Source organism: Rhinopithecus bieti, unplaced genomic scaffold (assembly GCF_001698545.2).
Source record: "Rhinopithecus bieti isolate Rb0 unplaced genomic scaffold, ASM169854v2 scaffold_26603, whole genome shotgun sequence".
Lineage (NCBI taxonomy): Eukaryota > Metazoa > Chordata > Mammalia > Primates > Cercopithecidae > Rhinopithecus > Rhinopithecus bieti.
In genome coordinates this window covers 1,186,193-1,209,251 of record NW_016812252.1, presented here as the reverse complement: position 1 = coordinate 1,209,251, position 23,059 = coordinate 1,186,193, and the positions used below count along the sequence as shown (strand labels likewise).

Genomic DNA, 23,059 nt, shown 5'->3' with positions numbered 1-23,059 from the left:
TCCAATCCCCATTCATTTTTCTGCTTTATTTCAAGAATGTAAAGGAAGTGATCCCCAAAAACTCCCCCAATCCTACTCTATGTTCCTCTCATGGTCTCTTAGTTACAGGTGCAACTTAGAAGTAGGTTGAGCAACTCATGCCAGTCTGCCTGAGACTTTCCCAGGTTTAGCACTGCAAGTTCCACATTCTGGGAAACTCCTCCAGCATGGGCAAACCAGAATGATTGCTCAGGCTACTTAGAAGAGCCCACCTTTCCCAGAGCATTTGGGTACCTGGGGTCATTGCGCTTGCCCAGAGGAGCCATCTACCAGCCACTTTGCACTTAGCACTAACACCTGCCATCACTCTCTCACACCATCTCCCTAGCACCGGCCCCTGTCTTGTGGGCAGGGAGCTTCAGTCCTGGAATTAAGACTATAGAAGGCCTCCTGAACTTCTCCCTCGGTGGATGGGCAGCTGTCTTTCCCTTTCTTTTGTCTTCTCATTTTCTCCACCCAGAAGTCTTACAAGACAGCCCAGCTGCCAAGAAAGACCTTGGTAGTCACCTTGATGGAGCTTTGGTTCCCGTGCCCCACTTGGTCCTGGGACCCCCCCTCCTTCTCCTGTTCCCCGACTCTATTATTGCCATGTTGCATGTAACAGTGGCAAAGCCTACTCCCCAGACTAGAGCTGCAAACTGCCTGCCCTCACACTGTACACAGTCTGCAAGGTATTTTGTATAAAACATTTCATTTTATAATCTGAACCAATCACCAACATTTAAAAATTAGAAGGGTTAGGCCAGGAGCGGTGGCTCACGCCTGTAATCCCGGCACTTTGGGAGGCTGAGGTGGGCAGATCACAAGGTCAGGAGTTCGAGACCAGCCTGGTCAATATGGTGAAACCCCGTCTCTACTGAAAATACAAAATTAGCTGGGCGTGGTGATGGACACCTGTAGTCCCAGCTACTTGGGAGACTGAGGCAGGAGAATCGCTTGAACCTGGGAGGCAGAGGTTGCAGTGAGCCGAGATCACGCCACTGCACTCCGGCCTGGACGACAGAGCGAGACTTCGTCTCAAAAAAAAAAAAAAAAAAAAAAAAAAATTAGAAGGGTTAAGGACTGGGTTCCTCAGAAACAGATCCTGAGAAGAGGATCCCAGTGCCAGAGTTCATTAAGAAAAAGGAGATGGGTTAGTGGGTGAGGGAAGCAGGCCCAGGAAAGAAGGGAAGCCAAGCACGGGCGTGATTTCAGGTGAAGCCCTGGGACTCAGCCTGATCCTGAGGAGAGCTGTGCAGTGCGAATTAGATGCCAGAGTTGTCTCGACCCCAAACTAAAGAGCTGAGCTTTCATACCTTGGTGCCAGTCAGTCCCTGTGGGCAGAGTGGCTTCAGTGGCTAAACCAAAGCTAGATTTCCAGAGGCAGCCACAGGGGCCAGCAGGTAAAAGCAAAGGAATACATAAGCAGGGGAAGAGACCCACAGAAATGGTTAAATGGTAGAGCACCACTAGGGCCTACGACAAGGAGACTTCACCCCCCACACACATACACATACTCTGTTTTTCCAGCTTTGTGTAAAAAATCAGAAGATCTGGCAGCATTGCCCTGGGCCCTCATTCTCATATGACCTCCATCTCTGCAGCAGAGAGGCAGCTGCCCTTCTGGCTAGGACTCATTCTGTACAGTTTACCACAATCCCCACTCTGCCCAAATAGCCCAACTCATGCTTATAGGGATTTTTTCCATATATTACAGTTGAGAAAACAAAATTATGTTCTTCTATGTAGCTCACTTCACTCATTTAAGTTTCTTGCCTGTCCCAGGTAAGTATTTAGGTTTGCTAACCTTGACCCAGAGTATCTAAGTTGAGGAAAAGGACTTCGTCCCTCATGCCCAGAAGATTCATTAACAATGAGCGCTTTGAAGGCAAAGTGACCTGAATTTGAATCCTAACAATATCGTGTCCTTCCTGGGTTATTGGAGAAGTTCCTTAGCCTCACTGAGCTTCACTCTCTTCGTCTGTAAAATGCGAGTGACAGATACTATCACAGTGGTTGTTGGGAAAATTAAACAAGACAGTGGTAAAAAGCGCTTATCACTGTATCAGTAAGGGCTTAATACATGGTAGCAATTGTTGTTATCATCATTAGCATTAAGCAATCACTCAGCCATCCATAGGGGTATCAAGGACAGGGGCTCTGTCTGTGTCAGGGCCCACGGACCAGGGCTGTCACCAGGAAATCACCTAGGGACCACCCTAGGAAAAGCCCCAGGAAAAGATCTGCTGTTCAGTCCCCAGCCACACCGGGTAGGATGACAGGGCAGGGCTCTTCGTGCCAAGGCAGAAGCCCTTAAACCAAATTTCTGTCTTTTTCCCAGTCCAAGGAGATAAAAATAGCCTATAGGTAAATTTTCTCCCAGAACTTTTTCAAGGACTGAACTCAGTCAACCAGTTTTGCTCTACATATTAATACTATACTTCGTCATGAAGCTTACATTGTTTACTTTAATCCTGCTAAATAGGTGTGCTTTTTTTTTCTTTTTTTTCTTTTTTTTTTTTTTTTTTGAGACTGTTGCCCAGGCTGGAGTGCAATAGTGCCATCTCGGCTCACTGCAACCTCCGCCTCCTGGGTTCAAGCAGTTCTCCTGCCTCAACTTCCCAAGTAGCTGGGATTACAGGCACCTGCCACCATGCCCAGCTAATTTTTGTATTTTTAGTAGAGACAGGGTTTCACCATGCTGGCCAGGTAGGTCTCGAACTCCCAACCTCAGGCGATCTGCCTGCCTCGGCCTCCCAAAGTGTTGGGATTACAGGCGTGAGCCACCACACCCAGCTAATGTGTGTGCTTTTAAAGCAGATCTAAAGTATTGTATTTTCTTAGGTTGCAGAGGTCTGCACACATATTACTTGTCTTCCTATTGTTGGTATAACGTTCTTAGCTTGTGTCGTAGACTTTAAACATATTAGTAATTCATAGAGTTCTACAAACAGTCCCTGTGCTCTTTGGGGAATGCAAAGGGAAACTTTCAAGGAGAGGCACTCCTTTTCCGTGCTGAGCTCTCCTTTTCTGCAGAGCTCGTGGAGCTGGAAATCAAGTTATCCACTGGCATTAAAATGTGCACTGACATCCTAACAGTTTTTGGTCACTTGAAGAAGGATACTGCTCTCCACCATCCAAAAATGTCCATTTGGGATCACAATTATTTTATCCTCAGGAGATTTTGTTCTCAATCCTGATCCAATGTAACTGAGTCCCATTGGAGGCAGACCCCCTAGGCGAAGGGCACCAGCTTTGGAGTCAGACCACCCCAAGTTAGAATTCTCTTGTGAGCTGGAACAGAAGCACCATGAGCACAGCGTCTCTGTCTACCTTGTTCGCCCATTGTCCCAGTACCAGGGCAGGGCTCTGCACATTGTAGGAGCTCAGTAAAGACTTGTTGAACAAATAAGTAAAGACATCAATAAAAGAAGGAATAGTCACTTCAACTTAGTTCCTTCTGAAGGTAATAGCTCTGCCTGCATGGATGGTTGTAAGGGTTATTTGAGATAAGTTAAGATGACTGCTTATTGGCTCATACTGAGAACTCAAGGAACTAAAATTCCTTCAGAAATAATAATTTGAGACTGATTTTTTTTTTTTTTTTTGGTCAGAGTCTCGATCTGTGGCCCAGGCTGGAGTGCAATGGCACAATCTTAGCTCACTGCAACCTCCACCTCCCAGGTTCAAGCAGTTCTCATACCTTAGCCTCCTGAGTAGCTGGGATGAGAGATGTGCACCACCACACCCAGCTAATTTTTGTATTTTCAGTACAGACAGGGTTTCACCATGTTGGCCAGGCTGCTCTTGAACTCCCGACCTCAGCTGAAGCTTGGCCTCCCAAAGTGCTAGGATTACAGGGGTGAACCACCGTGTCCAGTCGGGATTGATTTTATATCTCTCAAATTTCTCTTGCCAAACCTTCAAGACACTTTCTTTTGCCAGTAGAGAGGAGAAGATTTCTTGAGATGTTTCACAGAGATAAGATTTATAATATTACGGTTGAGTGATGCTGGAATCCCCTGCTGTTTTGCCCCCTAGCTTTAGTCCCAATTCTACTCTCCAGGGTACCTGATCAGTTGGCTGTGACCCACAGGAGTGTGTGTTCAGGGGCATGGGCAGGGATGGATGTGGAATCCAAAAGTGGGGACAGAAAGAACAGGCACAGCCAGGTGCAGTGGGCGGAGCCTGGAGAGTCGAGTCAACCATATTGACAGCCACCATCTCCCCACCCAGGTACACATTTGGTGCGGCTCTGTTCGTGGGCTGGGTTGCTGGAGGCCTCACACTAGTTGGGGGTGTGATGATGTGCATCGCCTGCCGGGGCCTGGCACCAGAAGAAACCAAGTGAGTCTCCCTGTTCCGCTGCAACCAGACGTTTTATTTGTTCAGGGTCTATTTTAATGTATAACTTGCAGCCAAAAAAACAAAATTAATCTAGGTATAGGGAAGAACTTTATTTGACTTAAGGATTATCAAACCTTCTCTTTTAGGGGGAACCTAAAGGACAGAATGGAAATATTTCAGCCTAGATTGATTTAAATGTGATCCTATTTGAAAGAAAAATCCATCCCTCTTGGTTCCTTCTGAGATTGTTTTGTAACTCCATGGTTCTCAACTAGGAGCAATTTGCCCCCCAGGGGATATTTGGCAACATGTGAAGACATTTTTAATTGTTACAATTTTGGGAGGGTGGGGGAAAGTGATACTGGCCTCTGGCAGGTAGAGGCCAGGGATGCTACTAAACACCCTACAGTGCACAGAACTGTCCCACAACAAAGAAGTATCTGTTCCAAACCGTCAACAGTGCTGCTGCTGAGAAACTCTGCTGTAACTCCCCACATTGAACTGTGTGGGGAGAGCTGGATTCCAGTGTGGTTCTGCTGCTGACCAGCCCTGTGACCTCCAGCAGGTTATTTGCTCTCTGTGTGCCTCTATCACCTCATCCATGAAATGAGCAGCTTGAGGCAATGGGCTGAACATAGGTACCTTCCAGCTCACAAATTCTATGATCCTTTGACGCAAAATGTTCCCCTGGACATTGTTTCTGGTTCAACTTTATTTTTATTGATTAACAGAGGGAACTCATTAGTTACTGAGGTTTTGGGGATACCTCTCTCCACCATCCAAAAATGTCCATTTGGAATCACAATTATTTTATTCTCAGGAGATTTTGTTCTTGGCTCAGCAAAGCTCTAAAGTGCAAGAACTTCTGTTCCACTGCAGAGACAGAAAACCAGTGTACCAAAACCAGGGTTACTAACTATCCTGGTTTGCCCCGGACTGATGGGTTTCCAGGGACACTGTACTTTCAGTGCCAAGACTGAGACAGTTTAGGGTAAATAGGAGGTTGGTCCTCCTGACAAAGACATCTACAATCTTGGAATGTTTATTTTTCTTTCAGCTACAAAGCCGTTTCTTATCATGCCTCGGGCCACAGTGTTGCCTACAAGCCTGGAGGCTTCAAGGCCAGCACTGGCTTTGGGTCCAACACCAAAAACAAGAAGATATACGATGGGGGTGCCCACACAGAGGACGAGGTACAATCTTATCCTTCCAAGCACGACTATGTGTAATGCTCCAAGACCTCTCAGCACGGGCAGAGGAAACTCCCAGAGAGCTCACCCAAAAAACAAGGAGATTCCATCTTGACTTCTTATTGCTTTTGACTCACAGCTGGAAGTTAGAAAAGCCTTGATTTCATCTTTGGAGAGGCCAAGTGGTCTTAGCCTCATGTCTCTGTCTCTAAATATTCCATCATAAAACATCTGAGGTATCATTTATGAATTAGAGGCTATAGCTCACATTTTCAATCCTCTATTTCTTTTTTTAAATATAACTTTCTACTCTGATGAGAGAATGTGGTTTTAATCTCTGTCTCACATTTTAATGATTTAGACAGACTCCCCCCTCTCCCTCCTAGTTAATAAACCCATTGATGATCTAGTTCCCAGCTTATCCCCAAGAAAACTTCTGAAAGGAAAAAGAGTAGATCGAAAGACATTATTTTCTGCTGTTTGACTTCTGCCTCCCCACCCCTAACTTGGCTACTAATACACACTTACTGAAGAAGAAACAATAGGAGCAAGGTATTTGCAATCTCTCCAGCCCATGATCAGGTTTTCTTACGCTGTGATCTTAAACGTTACCAAACCAAAGTGATCTTCAGTTTGAGGCAACCAAGCCTTTCTACTGCTGTTGGCATCTTATTATTCCAGCAAGACCATTCTAGGAGTTTCCTGAGCTCTCCACTGGAGTCCTCTTTCTGTCGCGGGTCAGAAATTGTCCCTAGATGAATGAGAAAAAATTTTTTTAATCTAAGTCCTAAATATAGTTAAAATAAATAATGTTTTAGTAAAATGATACACTATCTCTATGAATTAGCCTCACCCCCACATGTGGATAGAAGGAAATGAAAAAATAATTGCTTTGACATTGTCTATATGGTACTTTGTAAAGTCACACTTAAGTACAAATTCCATGAAAAGTTCAATGATCCTAATTCTCTCCCTTTGAGGTTTCTATGGCTCTGATTATACATGATAATAAGTGTAAGCTATGTAAAAACTAAATATTGTCTGGGCGCAGTGGTTCATGCCTGGAATCCCAGCACTTTGGGAGGCTAAGGAGGAAGGATCACTTGAGCCCAGAAGTTCAAGACCAGCCTGGACAATGTGGAGAAACCCTGTCTCTACAAAATACAGAGAAAAAATTGTCCAGTCATGGTGGCATACACCTGTAGTCCCAGCATCCCGGGAGGCTGAGATGAGAGGATCACTTGAGCCTGGGAGGCTGGGGCTGCAGTGAACCGTGATCAGACCACTGCACTCCAGCCAGGTGACATACTGAGATCCTGTCTAAAAAATAAAAAATAAATAATGGAATACAGCAAGTCCTAGGAAGTAGGTTAAACCAATTCTTTAAAAAAAAAAAAAAATGTTGAGCCTGAATTAAATGTTATGTTTCCAAGTGACACATATCCACATTTGCATGGTTACAAGCCACTGCCAGTTGGCAGTAGCACTTTCCTGGCACTGTGGTCGGTTTTGCTTTGTTTTGCTTTGTTTAGACATGGGGTCTTACTTTCCAGGCTGGCCTCAAACTCCTGCACTCAAGCAATTCTCCTATCCCGGCCTCCCAAGTAGCTGGGACCACAGGCGTGTGCCATCAAAACTGGTCAGTTTTGTTACTGAGAGCTGTTCCTTTCTCTGAATTCACCTACAGTGGTTGGACTGTCAGATATTTGGGCAAAACTGAAAGTTCTTTGCAACCACACACCTTCCCTGAGCTTACATCACTGCCCTTTTGAGCAGAAAGTCTAAATTCCTTTCAGGACATTAGAATTCCATCCCAGTTTCAAAGCCAGACAGACCCCCTAGGAAACTGAGGTAAGAGCAGTCTCTAAAAACTACCCAGAGCAGCATTGGTGCAGGGGAACTTGGCCATTAGGTTACTATTTGAGAGTAAAGTCCTCACATCAATAGTACATACGAAAGTGACCTCCAAGGGGATTGGTGAATACTCATAAGGGTCTTCAGGCTGAATAGACTATGTCTGGAGAAAGAACGGATTATGCCCCATTAAATAATAACAAGTTGTGTTCATCAAGAGTCAGAGCAGTGAGCTCAGAGGCCCTTCTCACTGAGACAGCAACATTTAGACCAAACCAGAGGAGGTATTTGTGGAACTCACTGCCTGAGTTTGGGTAAAGGATGAGCAGACAAGTGAACTAAAGAAAAAAGAAAAGCAAGGAGGAATGTTGGGCAATCTAGAGCATGGGGATTGTTAAGTGCTCTCTGGATTTGAGTTGAAGAGCATCCATTTGAGCTGAAGACCACGGGGCACAATGAGCTCTCCCTCCTACCACCAGAAAGACCCTGGTCAGGTCTCAGGCAGTGCGATGTGGCTCAGCTGGGTTTTTAATAAACACATTCTCCATCCAACACTTAATTGTTTGAAAGTCTCCATATAGTTAGATCGTGCTTTGTAATTTTGTTGTTGTTGCTCTATCTTATTGTATATGCATTGTTAACCTGAATGTTTTGTTACTTAAATATTAAAAACACTGTTGTCCTACAGTTGAATAGCTTCTGCTCTGTTTTCATAAGTTTTGGGAAGTGGAGGTGGGAAGTCCCAGCACCTCAATGCCGGATGCGTCTTCATGGGAGTTTTTCTGCTTTCGGAATCCGTTTCTGCTCAGTAGCAGCCTAGCTACCTAGAGGACAGCTAGGTGTTGGTCCAGACCAGTTTGTGGTTTCTGCAAGTTTGGAAGCCTTAATGAAAACGAGTTCCCAGAGCAACCAGGCATGCAGCATGGGGTCCAAGGATCCAGTTTAGCCTGTCTGACCCTAAGCGCACCAGCCCGAAGTGTCTAACGTCAATGGCCTGTTTGTGGGCCAGTAAAACAAGAGAGCCAATGCCTGCCCTCTTGATGCTGCCAAGGATTGGGTTGACCAGCTCAATAAACTGAAGCAGTATCAAGCTACAAAAACAGCATAAGCTATGTAGTCAGAACAGCTCAACGTCAAATCCAGGTCATAATACTTCCCAGCTATGTTAGCTTGAGCAAAGCCCTTCAGCTTTCTGTGTCTCCGTTTCCTTATCTGTAAAATAGGGATGATAAGGATAATGGAATAATACAAGTAAAGGACCCACTTAAGTGACAGAAAACCAAGCAGCACAACTTTAAGACAAAGAGGGCAACGTTTATGTAACTGGGATATCTGAGGGTTGACTTTAGACACAGCTGAATCAAGGGTTATGATTAAGACTCTAGTTTTCTCTGCCCATATCTCAGTTCTGCTTTCTTCTCTGTTGGTTTGCTTCTCAAGAAGATTGTGAGTTGTTGTGTTGGCTGCTTATATTTCTAGCCATAAAGCCATGTTTCAGCTATGGGAAACCTAGCCAAATGGAGGCATCTCTTTCCTTCTATCCATAGGAGAAAACTTCTAACAAAATACCCTAGATTATTTGAGTAATGTATCCATCCCTAAACCTCTTCCAATAGCCAGAGCAGTGGTATCTAGTTTGGTGAAGCCTGGGTCACCCAGTCAAAACATGGAGATTTGTCATATGCCATGAAGACTTGTATTCGAAGGACCCAGGGTCCTTAAAAAATCAGGCAAACTCATTGCTTTGCCTCATTATTTTCTTCTTTTAGTTGAAACTGCAGAGCAAGTTTCAGAGATATAACTTCTGAGCTTCTCTGACTTACCAAACTGTATATAGTACAGAAAGGAACGATCTGAGAGATTACTTTGGTTCTCAAAGAAAGCTGATAATTAAAACCTAAAACTTTAAAAAAAAAAAAAGGCAAAAGAAAACACTTTACATTCCGTTTTAAACAAGTGAGATTACAAAATCATCAGTAGAAAGCTGTCCTTAGTGATGTAATTTTGAGAAATTTAAATTTAAATTTTCTAAAATTTAGGGGCATTTTGAAGTCTCCTTGTGCAAAGACAGAAATGGACAAACCAAGCCATGGAGTACAGGCTCAAAATATGACTCAGCACTGTTACTCATAAAAATCCCTGGGAGTCCCCAGTTCTTTTACCTTTTACTTAGATAGTATCCAGCCCCTTCTTGCCTCCACAGTCAACCCTATCCAGGGTTGCCTACTGCAATGGCCACAATTTTTGCCAAAATGCCTGATGTCTCTGAGTTGACATGTTCCACTGGAGAAAGCACTGGGCTTGGAATCAAAAACCTGGATTTCGGGTTCTGACTGCATTGCCAACCAATTATGTGACCTCCAGAATCGATTACAATGATTCACTAACATATTTTTATTATCTGACTTCTGTACTGAGTCCTCATGACAAGCAGTACTGTGCCTAGTGCTTTATATACTTTAACCCTCCAACAATGCTGATCTCACCCCACTAGTGGCCCAGCACTCCTAAACACTCAAAGATCACATACACACTCACACTCACACATACACACATTTACCACACAGTCGGTTCAATTTTCAGAGCCTCATCAGGGACCATCACTTCTTTGATTTTTCTACTCTTGAGTATTTACATGTGCCTCAGAACTGCTTTTGAACAATTCCATTCCTTCAGCTAAAGTTAGGCTGATTTTTCATACTTCCCAACCCACAGCTAGAAAGGGAAGGGGTATACTCTTCATAATAGCCCAAATAAATGTGAAATGAGCATATGAGGCCCGTAAGAGATGACGATAAGCAAAAAGTTTCCTTGTGGTTTAATATTCAATATGTAAGATACTATAATATACTGTAGAGACAAAATGTCATTAAAATGTTTTAAATATGTCCAAATTCTATTCTGGAGTAAGGGTATTTAATTTAGATACCCCAAAAAGTGTCTATCAGTGATGGCTTTTAGTATCCACACCACCACAATATTCAATACTAAATGCAGCTACTCCCTAATAACAAATAAGATGAAATCTTAGTCACCCCTGCCACAGTGGGTAGCTAAAAGAAAGCATAGACTTCTTCTTCAGAGAAACTTCAAGGGGTGGGTGGGTCCTACTTGCAGATCAAGGATCATACAAATTCTATACATAGAAAATACGGTACTTTGTCCTATCTTTTAACTTAGATTTTCAGGGTAACATAAAGGTAGAATTAAATGTAATATGGAAGAAAACTGGAAATATTTCTTCCTTAATCCAGCAATGCTCCTTCTTTAAATTTCTCCTAAGGAAATAATTATAAATACTTATGCTCAAAGGTATATATCAATTGTTTAAAATAATGTAACTAGATCAACCTAAAAATCTAATGAGGGGAAGATTTTTAATAGTCTTTATATATAAGTAAGCTATTATATAGTCATTAAAATTATTATAATATTTTTCTAACATTAAGTCTATTTAACGGTGTATTGAAAACATCCTGGAAAGAAATATATTCCAAAATATTTTAAGTAGTTGCTTCTGATTGGAGATATAATGATGATAGTTTTTTATTTGTACTTTACAGTACTTTGCAAATTGTCTTCAATGAGAATAGCTTCATTTTATATCTAGAGAAAAAAATAAAACTAAAAACTGAAGAATTAAAAAATAGAAAACAACACCCAGACATGAAGTCCACAGGAGCAGATATAGCTCATTACCTGGAGACATAACCATCTCAGGCAGCTCGGAAGGAGGAAGTTATTAAGTCATGGCTGAGTAGAGTTCTCTGTTTACTCTGAACCAATAAATTAAAATGGTCATGAGCCCAGAAACTGACCTCACACTATGTTGCTTTAGCTTTTCTTCTCCTTTCGAGACCCTTTGGCAATTGGCAATCATTTCCCCATTTACTCACTTCTACTCACCTCTGAAGATGGGAAAGCAGAGGCCCATACCTCTGTTGTGAACAAGGACCAGAAAGGAGAAATGACATGCTCAAGGCCTTTGCACAGGCATATCAGAGGAGCCAGAACAAAGACTAGAGTCCATACCAGGTTAGCCTCTTGCCTGCTCCGCAAGGACACGCAGACCTCATCTCCTCCCATCCACTGGCCTTCTCAGTTTCCAACTTCTTTTTCTGACTACAAGGGCCATCCAGAAAGAGCACAATGGGCTTGCTTCAGGATGGGTGGCCTAATGTTGGCAGGTGCTCTGAGCCAACCAGATCCACCTGTGTGGGGAAATATCCAGACCAGACCCTGAGTCCACAAATGTTTATCACCTGGAACTCATCAGACCTGAATCTGATAAGGAAGGGGCTCTGTATGAGCTATGCACAGAGCAGCCTGTCTTTAAAGAAGAAGACTTTTGGGTCCTTGATGAGTTTTTCGAGGTTTCTAAAAGATAATCTCAACCATGTGTTATCACTAGATTCTACTCAGAAATGTTAGGCATCAGGAAAAATTCAGCAGCTATTGTTTTTTAGTTGGACATAGCAAAGCTTCAGAAACCCAGTTTTTGTCATTTTCTGTTACTTATCACAGAATACCTGAAAGTGGGTAATTTATAAAGAAACAAAATATATTTTTTACAATTCTGGAGGCTGGAAAGTCCAGGGTCAAGGGGTGAAGCCCTTCTTGCTGATGGGGATCTCTGCAGAGTCCCAAAGGAGTTCAGGGCATCATGTGGTGAGGGAGCTAAGTGTGCTAGCTCAAGTCTCTCTTCCTCTTCTTATAAAGCCACCAGTACCACTCCTGTGATAACCCACTAATCCATTAACTCACTAATATATTAATCTATGAATGGATTAATCCATTAATGAGAGTGAAGTTCTCTTAAGGGCCCCACTCCTCATTATTTCCACATTGGGAATTAAGTTTCAACATGAGTTTAGGAGGGGACAAACATTCAAACCATAATACCCAGGCTTATGTAAAAATGAAGAAAACAAAATAAACTTTTTCTCCTTGAAAAAACATTAGGAAAAAAGAGAAAAGCATTGATGGCAGAAAAAATTCACTCTGAGCCTTTAAAAAATACAGATGATTATTAATGTTAATATTGCTGTCATTATCATTATCATTATCATTATCATTATTGAGAATCTACAATGTCCCAGACATAGTTTCAGGCCCTTTTCTTACACTATTTCCAACCCTCAAAATAGCCCCAATGAGACAGGTATTATTATCCCCAGCTCACAGGTGAAGAAACCAAGGCTCAGGGAGGCTAAGTATCTTGTCCAAGTAAAGTGACCAACCATCCCAGTTTGTCCAGGACTGTCCCAGATTCAGCACTGAAAAGCCTGTGTTCCAGAAAACCTCTCAGCCCTGAACAAACCAGGACAGCTATGCCAAGTCTATATAGCTAATAAATAGAAACGTGTGGATTCCAACCAGGGTTTGTCTGACTCCACATCTCACTCTGTTTCTAATATGCCAGAGAAAATATCATTAAATGGGCAAAATAAATTCATAACTACATTTTTTTAAATGGAAGGAAGAAAAAAGGGAGAGAGAGAGACAGAGGAAAGGAAGAAGAAAAAACAAGTGAACAAAATAAAGATAGGGAGAAACTCATATAAATCTACTTTAAAGAAAAAAATATTTGCCAATGAAGCCAAGGAACATAATACTTAATTTACAGTAAATTTTTATTTTTTAACACTCAAATTTTTAAAAATGCCCAATAAGAGCCTGTGTCTGTAACTAGTGCATAGACAGATGGCAGAGATAGGGGAGGACATTGGGCTACCCAGTCCCTCAGCCTCTGCAAAGCTCTCAGTGGGCTCTGTGATGTGTGTGCACTCTTAAGGGCTTCCAGGCTAAAGAGGACTCTGGTGTGATGCCACCCAGAAAAGAAAGGAAAGCCCCAGCACTTCCAAGGTGGACTGTCTGTAGGAGAAATACCTGTTCCCTCCAGTGGTGGCAGCTACACAAACATTACAAGGTTGGGTTTGGACCACGGCTCACTTCATCCCAGCAGCCACCTTAGGCTAGAGCTTCCCCAGCAGCATCTGGGATCTGAGTCAGTTTCCATCAGCACTGAGAGGTTTCCCATTCCTTTCTCATCTCAAGTGGAACTGGATGTGACCTGCTCACTCTAGTTTCGAGTTTTTGACCCGTTCAAGCTTTCCCTGTTATCAAAGCTGCCGCCCTTAGCCCTTGTTGACAATAAAAAGCTTATTTATTTTGTTCGACAGGCCAACTTGAATTTCCCCAAAGAATGTTTTGAAAAGTAAAATATCAAACATATTAAGCATGTAGGACTTTGCCGCCCATACTTATTGCCCAGAGGAGGGAGGTTGCCATGGCAATGCCTCTGGTAAGGAGAATAAAGTCTGGCTGAAGGGTGAATAAAGTATCACAGTGGGGCACAGGCTGCCCCGCCAGGCAGCAAGCCCCTTATGGTACTGGAAGTGTTTGCCCAAGTCTTAAGAATTAAGTCATAATTAAGAGAGAATAAGAAAAACAGAAAGTCCTGCTGCAAAAAACAAACAAAAAAAAAAAGTTGAGGGGTGGGGGAGTCAGAATGTAGACAGAGATATTTTAAAAGTCAGCAGTGAGTGAACGTGACTATGTCTTCTTATGACAGCTGGCAGAACCCGCCCACCAGTAGCTTTTGTGCAAACAGGCCACACCCCATCCATCTGCAGAAGGGTACAGCTAATGGAGTAGAGAGAACCCAAAAAGGAATTCATTGGAGAGCTGGCATCAAATGACCTTCATGGCCTCTTTGGTAACACACCAAAACTTCACAGAAATTAACACAAAACCTAGGCAGGAGGAACTCATCTTCCAGTATGGCTTAGTAAGCTCCTACCAGGCTAACCTTCCCGCAGATAACAAATATAAACTCTGTACAAAATACAAAAAGTAACTACTTGAAGCCACTAGAGAGTGAACAAAGACATATTCTGAAGGGTAGTTGACATTTAAAAGAGAGGAAAGGCATAAAGAAAATTTCTGTTTTTGAGGCTTCTGACCCAAGGACAAGCCAAAGTCAGGTGGCATGAAGTACCTAAAATCTGTTAGAAAACCTGCAGTTTTTCTGGCCTGAAGAACCATGAGACAGAGTTCAGGACAACTATAGCCACTATAAGGTGAGCAAAAAATCTTAGAAAAAAGAGACTTGGGGGAGAAGATCCCAGTTTTCTATAAAAAACCCTCCCTGAGTCTCTAGCTAAACCCTAAGCCATGCAAGTATAGGGCTGACTACAAACAGCTGACTTAGGATCCAAAGTTGAATGGAGACCTTAGATGTCCCCAAGACACAAAGTTTGCTGTATGAGTACAAGCAAATTAGTTGTCTTCTCCAGCAAACAAACAAACAAAAAAAAAACAATACTCTTTGGAAGACTATACTAGAGTCTGAAACATAACATTCACAATATCCAGGATGCAATACAAAATTATCTGACATGTGCGTGACATGGCCTATTTTTAAGAGAAAAGGTGATCAATGGAGACCTGACCCCAAGATAACCCAGATATTGGAATTAGCAGATGAGGACTTTTAAAGCAACTATTACAACTATGCTCAAATACATAAAAGAAAATATGCTCATAATGACTAAAAAGACAAGAGATCTCACAGAGAAATAGAAACTATTCTTGAAAACAGAACTTCTGAAACTAAAAATACAAAATCTAAAATTTAAAAATGTATGAACTTAGCAATGTGGAGATAACAGAGGAAAGCATCAGTTAACTTGAAGATAGATCATTAGAAGTTATCCAAAATAGAGAAAAAAATTTTTAGCAAAAACAGAACCTCAGGGACTTGAAGGATAATATCAAAAAAGAAACAACTGAGGCCAGAAGACAGTGGTATTTTTTAGGGGCTGACAGAAAAAAAAAATGTACAAATACACTTCAAGAATGAACGCAAAATATAGTTTGCAGATAAAAGGAAACCATGAAGATTCATTGCCAGAAAATCTTCACTATAAAAAAAAATGTTAAAAGAGTTCTTCAATCTGAGGGAAAATGCTACTAGATGAAAACTAGGATCTCCAGGAAGACATAAAGAGCATCAGAAATAGACCTTGTTGAATAGGACATTGGATATCACTCGATGTATAAAGCAAGACTCAAAGCCTGAGTATCTGAGGCAGTCAGGCATTGCACCTCGCTTTCCACCATCACAGCGGTTCTGGGCAGCTGTCAGCGTTCCTACTGTCTCACATGACTGGGAGTATGAATCCACCTATAGAAGCACATATTGCTGTACATACAAAGAGGAAAGACAGTAGAATTAAATAGGTAACAGCAATAGGTAAGTCTTGGCAGTCTGTAAACTCAATACTAAAGCAGGAAAATCTTAACCTTGTAAACTGAATTGAAAAAATATTTTTGAAAATGTTGCTTTGTACATATTTAATGTAGAGGCGAAAAGTTTCAGGATGAGAATTCCCTCATAATCGGCATATCTCAAAGACATCTCTTAGTGGGTCTCTAGATAATAAGCAAAGCCAGTACCAACGACAAAGAATTCATCAATGGTCATTCTCTGAATGTCTTGCCTCATACTAGGAGGTAGTATCATCTAAAAAAAAAAAAGATACGTTCACTTCATATTTCTTACCAACCTATCAGTTTGTTAGACATTTGTTTTTATGTTTTGACCTCTCTTTTTATGTGTGCTAACATTGAATATTTTGTGTGATATGTGTGTCCCTTTGTTTTGTGTGGTACCTTTGTTACAACTGATGAACCTACATTGACACATCATTATCACCCAAAGTTTACAGGATTTGCTCTTGTCACTGTACATTCTATGGGTTTGGACAAATGTGCGATGACACATACCCACCATTGTAGTATCCTACAGAGTGGCTTCATTGCCATAAAAATCTTCTATGCTCTGCCTTTCCCCCAACCTCTGGCAACCACTGATCTTTTTACTGTCTCCATAGTTTTGCCTTTTCCAGAATGTCATATAGGTGGGATCATACCCTATGTAGCCTTTTCAGACTAGCTACTTCCAGTTCATAATATGCATTTACAATTTCTTCATGTCTTTTCATGGCTTGATAACTTATTTCTCTTTAGTACTGAATAGCATTCCATTGTCTGGATGTACTACAATTATTTATCCATTCACCTACTGAAGGACATCTTGGTTGCTTCCAAGTTTTGGCAGCTAAGAACAAATCTGGTATAAACATCTGTGTGTGGGATTTTGTATGGATGTAAGTTTTCAATTCCTTTGTGTAAATACCAAGGAAAATGATGGCTACATCATATGGCAAGATTATGGTGAGTTTTGTAAGAGCACATGACCCAGTTTTGACTAGTGGTTCAAAAGGAAAGAGTCCAGCATTTCTTCATTGAAGGGAAAACTTCCTCACTCTTAATGAAGAGAAAACAAAAGAGGCAGCTCCATCCTTGGAAACATACACAGACACACAGACACACACACACACACACACACACACAGGTGCACACCTTCTTCCTCCATCTAAGCATTCTCATGACTACATGTGATACATTGGAAGTACTGCAGCCCAAACATGAACCAACATGGATGAAGGCAGAACAAAAGAAGCCTGGGGAAATGGAGCCAGAGCTCTACTTTATGTTCCTCACCTGACAACACCCCACCTCTGAACTTTTTATAATGTGTGGTAAGTTTTCTTTTTTTTTTTTTTTTTTTTTTTTTTTTTTGAGGCAGAGTCTCACTCTGACATCCAGGCTAGAGTGCAGTGGCATGATCTTGACTCACTGCAACCTCCACCTTCCGGGTTCAAGCCATTCTCCTGCCTCAGCTTTCCAAGCAGCTGGGAATACAGGCACATGCCACCATGCCCAGCTAATTTTTGTATTTTTAGTAGAGACAGGGTTTCACCTTGTTGGCCAGGCTGGTCTTGAACTCCTGACCTCAGGTGATCCACTCACCTCGGCCTCCCAAAGTGCTGGGATTACAGGCATGAGCCACCGCGCCCAACCTTATGTGTGGTAAGTTTCTTTATTGTTTAAGTCAATTTCAGTTGGGATTTACTATTACTTAAAGCCAATGCATCTGAATCAAAACATGGACACCCACGCCAGTCCTCCATCAAAGATCACATGTAGGTCCAACTCCCACAGAAATATCTACTGTGTCATGGGGGTTTTGTGGACTTGGAAAACACAAGGAATGAACAATGTCCTGGGAAGTCCCATCTCATGAGAAAAAAAGTGAAAAAGAACAAGTTTGAGTAGGGATGAGAGATAATTCTATTGTCCTGTAAACTAGTGTGCATAGACTCACGTCTGAGTTCCAGGGCATACACATTGCAAAAAGTAGTTTAAAATAAATAAATAAATAAAAATATATATATGACTGTTTCGCTAAAATCTCTGTGGCGTAGTAAAAGGTGCTAGTAACTTTGGTGCCATGACCTGGCCATGTCAGGAGACCAGAGGAAGCTTCCCGAGGAGGAAGGGAGTCTTTGAATATTGGGTACTAAATGTACACAAAAGTGGTCCTTTTTGGAGCCAGGGACAACAAATTGTTTGATCTTAAATCTTAAATGCCAACTCAGGCCAATTCCAACTGACGATGCTGAGAAGGACTCAGGAATGGAAGACTGTCATGATCAATTGGCAATGCCTGTCATGGAACTGACTGGGAACCAGCAGTACACAGGCCACATGTTTGCCCTCTTGAATTCCTTTCTGAGATGGACCTCAGCCAAATACTCCCCGCATCAGTGAAGATGCATTCACTCTAACGTTACATTTTATTTTCTCTACTCTTAAGCAAGGATACACATACAAAAGTACACTTTTTAGTCCACTTTAGATTGGTTTAAATTAACCAATCTAATCATTGTTGAACGATCCCCCAAACCCAGGAGCTGTTCTTGTCACATTTATTGTCCCTTGTGCTTCAGGGTACTTGACAATCCTCAACTATTGCTGTTTCTTGAAGAGCAACAGCACTCCACCTAGTAAATTTTACTTCAGAATGTTAGTACTATTGTTATTTTCAGCATTATTTTTGTCTGTCTGCCTCATCCTAAAGATTGTAACCATGAGTAGCTTTGACATGCTTCAAAACTTCTTTTGTTCTTCCAGGGAGCTTTTGGAGAGGGTCTCACTTCATGATGTCCCTATGAAACAAGGTCATGGAGAATCCTTTGAATTTACTTCCATGAATATTTCTTCGAGTACCTATTTTGTGCCAGGTGCCACAACAGGTATAAAGATGAATAAGGAAGAAAAGAGAAGGATCTTTGTCGAGATTCTGGTCTGCTATGCAATGTGCTAATATGCCATTCTGGTGACTTGGAAGCGTTCATCTCATTCCATTCCCATAACTACCTCCCAAAGCATCTTTACCACAGTTACAGCTGAGGAAACTGAGGCCTGTGGAGGTTACATGACTTGCCCGGTCATTCATCTAGTGGTTACTGGTGCTGGGATCCGAATCGTGTCTGTCTGACTCAAAGCCCATGTTTCAATTCTCCTGACATGAGACCAATTGAGAAGTATGGTTCTCAAGTTGGGGAGGGTGTCTTGGGAAATTTTGAGGCAGAGCACTTCCTAGCCCAGTGTATGAAAGCAGGTCAGTTATTAACCTATCTTAGCCTCAGCAGCCCAGTCGACAGAGGCTAATACCTACCTTGCAAGGTTGTTGTGAGGATTAAAGATAATGAGTAAAGCATCCAGCACACAGTATGTGGTCTATAAAGAATAGCTATGTTATTCAGAGCTACGTAAAAAAATTACCATTTCTCAAAGAGGCAGCAGCTATTTTCTGATACAGTGAATTCTTGGAACTTGCAATGGGTGTGTATTATGAAATTTAGGATCTAAGCTAGCAAGATTTTGCTATATGGCTCTGAGAAGGTATATGGTTGTCGCAAAAATCTCAGGAGTGTCTGCAAGATAAAAAAAATCTCAAAGCAGAGGCAAGTTCAGAGACTTGCTTTCCTACTCCTGAATCTTCATTTAGCTAAGTACTGGCCAGGAATAACAAGAGGACTCACCATTGTTTGAGCCTGCCTGTGAGTTTGCATAAAATGTGATTTAAAACAAAAACATAACCAAGGATCTGGCCCCCAGGAATAGCCATGGTATCTGCAGTGAGTAGAAGACCATTATTTATACTGCCTGGAATCCCACCACAAATCTTTACAGAAAGGCACAAACTCACATTGGATCAGGCTTTTGTTGGTCTCCAGGGAATGCTGACTTTGTTTATTAATGCCACAACAAATGTGTCTCTGAATAAGGGAATTGACAGGACACCTGTCTCTGCATTGAAACCTGATTAAAAGCAAGTCCAGCCCCTTCTAGTCTCTCAGGAGTCTTCACAGTTTCTAAGCTGTCCTTTGTGAGTCAGTGGTGTCGAAGGCAGGAAAGCTCCATCCTTGCTTCTTCGGGTGATAATCCACACAGCACAGCATGAATACTCAAGCTCTCACACGAAGCAATGGTCTGTCTCCCATATAGAAAGAAGGAGAGTTGCCTAAGTGGAAGGACTTGATAGGAGCTGAAAATGCAACCCCATGACACCCAGTCCTCCCCTAATAAAGGTTTTTCCCTATCTCCTGTCACTGATGCTGCAAATTCTACTCTGGAGGCAGAATGGTACAGGCAGGCAGCACTTCTTGAAACTTTCCATGAAAGGACCCCTCAAACACAGGGGAATAGTGGGGATAGTTGCACAACGTTATGAGTATACTGAAAACTAGTGAATTGTATACCTTATTCTGTGAACTTATTATGTGCTGAAGTTATGTTATATGAATTATGTGTTAATAATAATAATAATACATTTTTTTAAAACGCATAGAAGAAATAGCCTATGTCCTTGCAAGGCCAGCAGGGCCAGGACTCAAATGGACAGCTCTAAGTATGAAGTCTTGTGCATGTTGTATTCTGCTCCAACATATATCTATATCTGTTGCAGTTGTTTAAGGTTAAAGTTATTTACCAGTTAAAATGTTTAACTTTTATCCCCTCGGATATTCAAATAAAATTGATACCCCAGGTAGACATACCTCAGATGGAGAACCCTATGGCAGCACCACTCACTTGTGGCTTGAGAAGCACAAAGGGGAGGTGGGTTTACCAGGGTGAGATCCCAAGGTGTGGATCCCAGAGTACGAATCCCAGGATGTGGATCCTAGGGTATGGGCGCCTAAAATCGTGCTGAAGTTCTGACTTAGGGTGACTCTCACTCACATTTTTCACAGAATAAGTTCAGAACTCTGGGCTATCAAAAGCCCATTGTCATATGTGTGGACCCATGCATCTACTCTCACCCTTCCATGTTCTGTTCACAGTGCTGCCTCAGGTCTATGACATCCAATGGCAGCAGGCATCACTCACCTTGTGCGTGCCCAACTCTGACTCCCAGGGCAGTCTCCCCACCCCTCACGGGCTGCATGCCACATATGAAGCAGGCCTCTGTGGGTGGTCTCAGCCATATCCTCCAAGAGCCTTCAAGACTGTTGCTCTGCAACACCAGTGGTCCCTTCCAACCAATGTCCTTTCTTGCCTCCAGCTGACATGGTGACATCATGCTCTCCAGCTTTAGTTTTAAGCCATGGTGGAAAATGTTTGGTCATGCCTTGCACAATGGACATACTTTACTCTTCTCACTCCATCCACAGGCCTTTTGCCTACCCAGCCTGCAAGTGGCTGTGTGTGGAAGGCAGGGGTATGTCAACATTGAAAGAAATCCCATTCTAGGAATGTGGGCGTTAAGGCCTAAAAAGTCAAAGAGAAGACATGGTTTGTAGATGTGTCATGCTACATTTCCATTATGAAATTTCAAATGGCAAATTTAACAAGACCAGAACACTATCATTCAGATTCTCTGCGTACTCTGGGTAGGATTTGTATTTGTTCTTAACAACAAAGCACAGCAACAAGATTTGAGGGAGTCCTTGGAAGCCAGCATCCACAGGAGGCTGACATGTGACTCAGCATCACAAGTAAGCAATAATATCACCAGCAGGACATGTGAAGCCCAAATGCACCTAGATCTACTAATCTGTGGGTCTTAGGTAAGGTGACTTTCCCTGCCAGAATTCCCAGAGTGCCCCACATAGCAACAGAGCTGTCACCTGCACCCTCCGCGCGCATCCTCCCTGTGCTCTGTGATCTACTGCCCCCTGCCGGCCTCCCTGGACTCACCTCATCCCTCTCCTCTCGGAGAAGTCCAGACGACCGTTTTCTGGCTTCTTCCAGGCCACTCTCAAATCACCATCTACACCCACTGCAGATCTGCACACACCCCCTGCCTCTGTCTCTCAGAACACGGCCTTCCCCTTCTAAGACCCAGCTCTGTCGCAGAGCTGCGTGGGCCCCTAATGATATAGCTGTGAACCCCGTAATTCCTGAAGGGCTTTTTCAAAAGTCATTTTGTTTCTGCTATACATTAGCTACAAAAGAACTAATTCTAAAGAAAAAAAAAAAAAAAAAAAAAAAAAAGACAATTATGTGAAAAACGGCTCAGAACCATGAAATAGATGCTGATTATAAATATAGGCTTCAGGCATTATAAAATGAGGCAGCTCTAAATTTTCAAAGAACAAAGAAAAAGCAAGAGGATTTTTTAAATATCAAAAAGACTTTCAGGTTATAATTAGTAAATTGACTAACCTTTTTAAAGGTAAAAGTGAATTTCTAAAGCCCGCAGCATTCATGGAATTATATATACTGTAAGTCTAGGGGACTGACTCTGCCAGTGTCCTCACTTCACAGATGAAAAAACAAAAGGTTCCATGACTTTCCCAAAGTCATGAAACAAGTTTGTGGCTGCCAGGATTTTAATTGGAGCTCCTGACCTCCATCCTCAGTTTCTTTCACCCATTCTACAATGGAAGCTACTTTCACAAATAGGCAACAATGTTCAGATTACTTGGATAAATACATGGAGATGGTGTTTGTGGAGGTGGTGGTAGTGATGGTGGTGGTGGTAAGAAGGCGGTAATAATGGTAATAGAGGTAGTAGAAGAGGTGGTAATAGCCGTGGTGGTGAAGATGGAAGTGGTTGTAGTGGAGGTGGTGGTTGTGGTGGTGGTAGAGGTGGCGATGGTGATAGTGGAGTGATAGTAGTGATGGTGGTGGATGTGGAGGTGGTAGTGGTAGTGGTGGAGGTGGTGGTTGTGGTGGTGGTGGTGGTGGCGGTAGTGAAATGATGGTAGTGATGGTGGTGGAGGTAAGAGGTGGCAGTGGAGGTGATGGTGGTGGTAGAGGTAGCGATGGTGGTAGTGGAGTGATGGTAGTGATGGTGGTGGATGTGGAGGTGGTGGTGGTGGAGGTGGTGGTTGTGGTGGTGGTGGTGATAGTGAAATGATGTTGGTGGTGGAGGTAAGAGGTGGTGGTGGAGGTGGTGGTTGTGGTGGTGGTAGAGGTGGTGATGGTGATAGTGGAGTGATGGTAGTGATGGTGATGGATGTGGAGGTGGTAGTGGTAGGGGTGGAGGTGGTGGCGGTCGAGCTAGCGATGGTGATAGTGGAGTGATGGTAGTGATGGTGATGGATGTGGAGGTGGTAGTGGTAGGGGTGGAGGTGGTGGTTGTCGTGGTGGTGGTAGTGAGATGATGGTAGTGATGTTGGTGGTGGAGGTAAGAGGTGGTAGTGGAGGTGATGGTGGTGGTAGAGGTAGCGATGGTGGTAGTGGAGTGATGGTAGTGATGGTGGTGGATGTGGAGGTGGTAGTGGTGG

At 42.6% G+C, this 23,059-nt stretch overlaps 1 protein-coding gene across 2 annotated transcripts in view; it reads left to right on the top strand.

Annotated features, from left to right (window-relative positions):
* CLDN18 (claudin 18) overlaps window positions 1–8,096 on the top strand; it is a 35,426-nt gene extending 27,330 nt beyond the window's left edge. For both annotated transcript variants that reach the window (XM_017895853.1, XM_017895852.1), the window contains exons 4-5: window positions 4,255–4,365; window positions 5,423–8,096. In XM_017895853.1, coding sequence (XP_017751342.1) covers window positions 4,255–4,365; window positions 5,423–5,594 — 283 coding nt within the window. In that variant the 3' untranslated portion in view covers window positions 5,595–8,096. The remainder of the gene's footprint in view (window positions 1–4,254; window positions 4,366–5,422) is intronic.
* The last annotated feature ends 14,963 nt before the right edge of the window (window positions 8,097–23,059 follow it).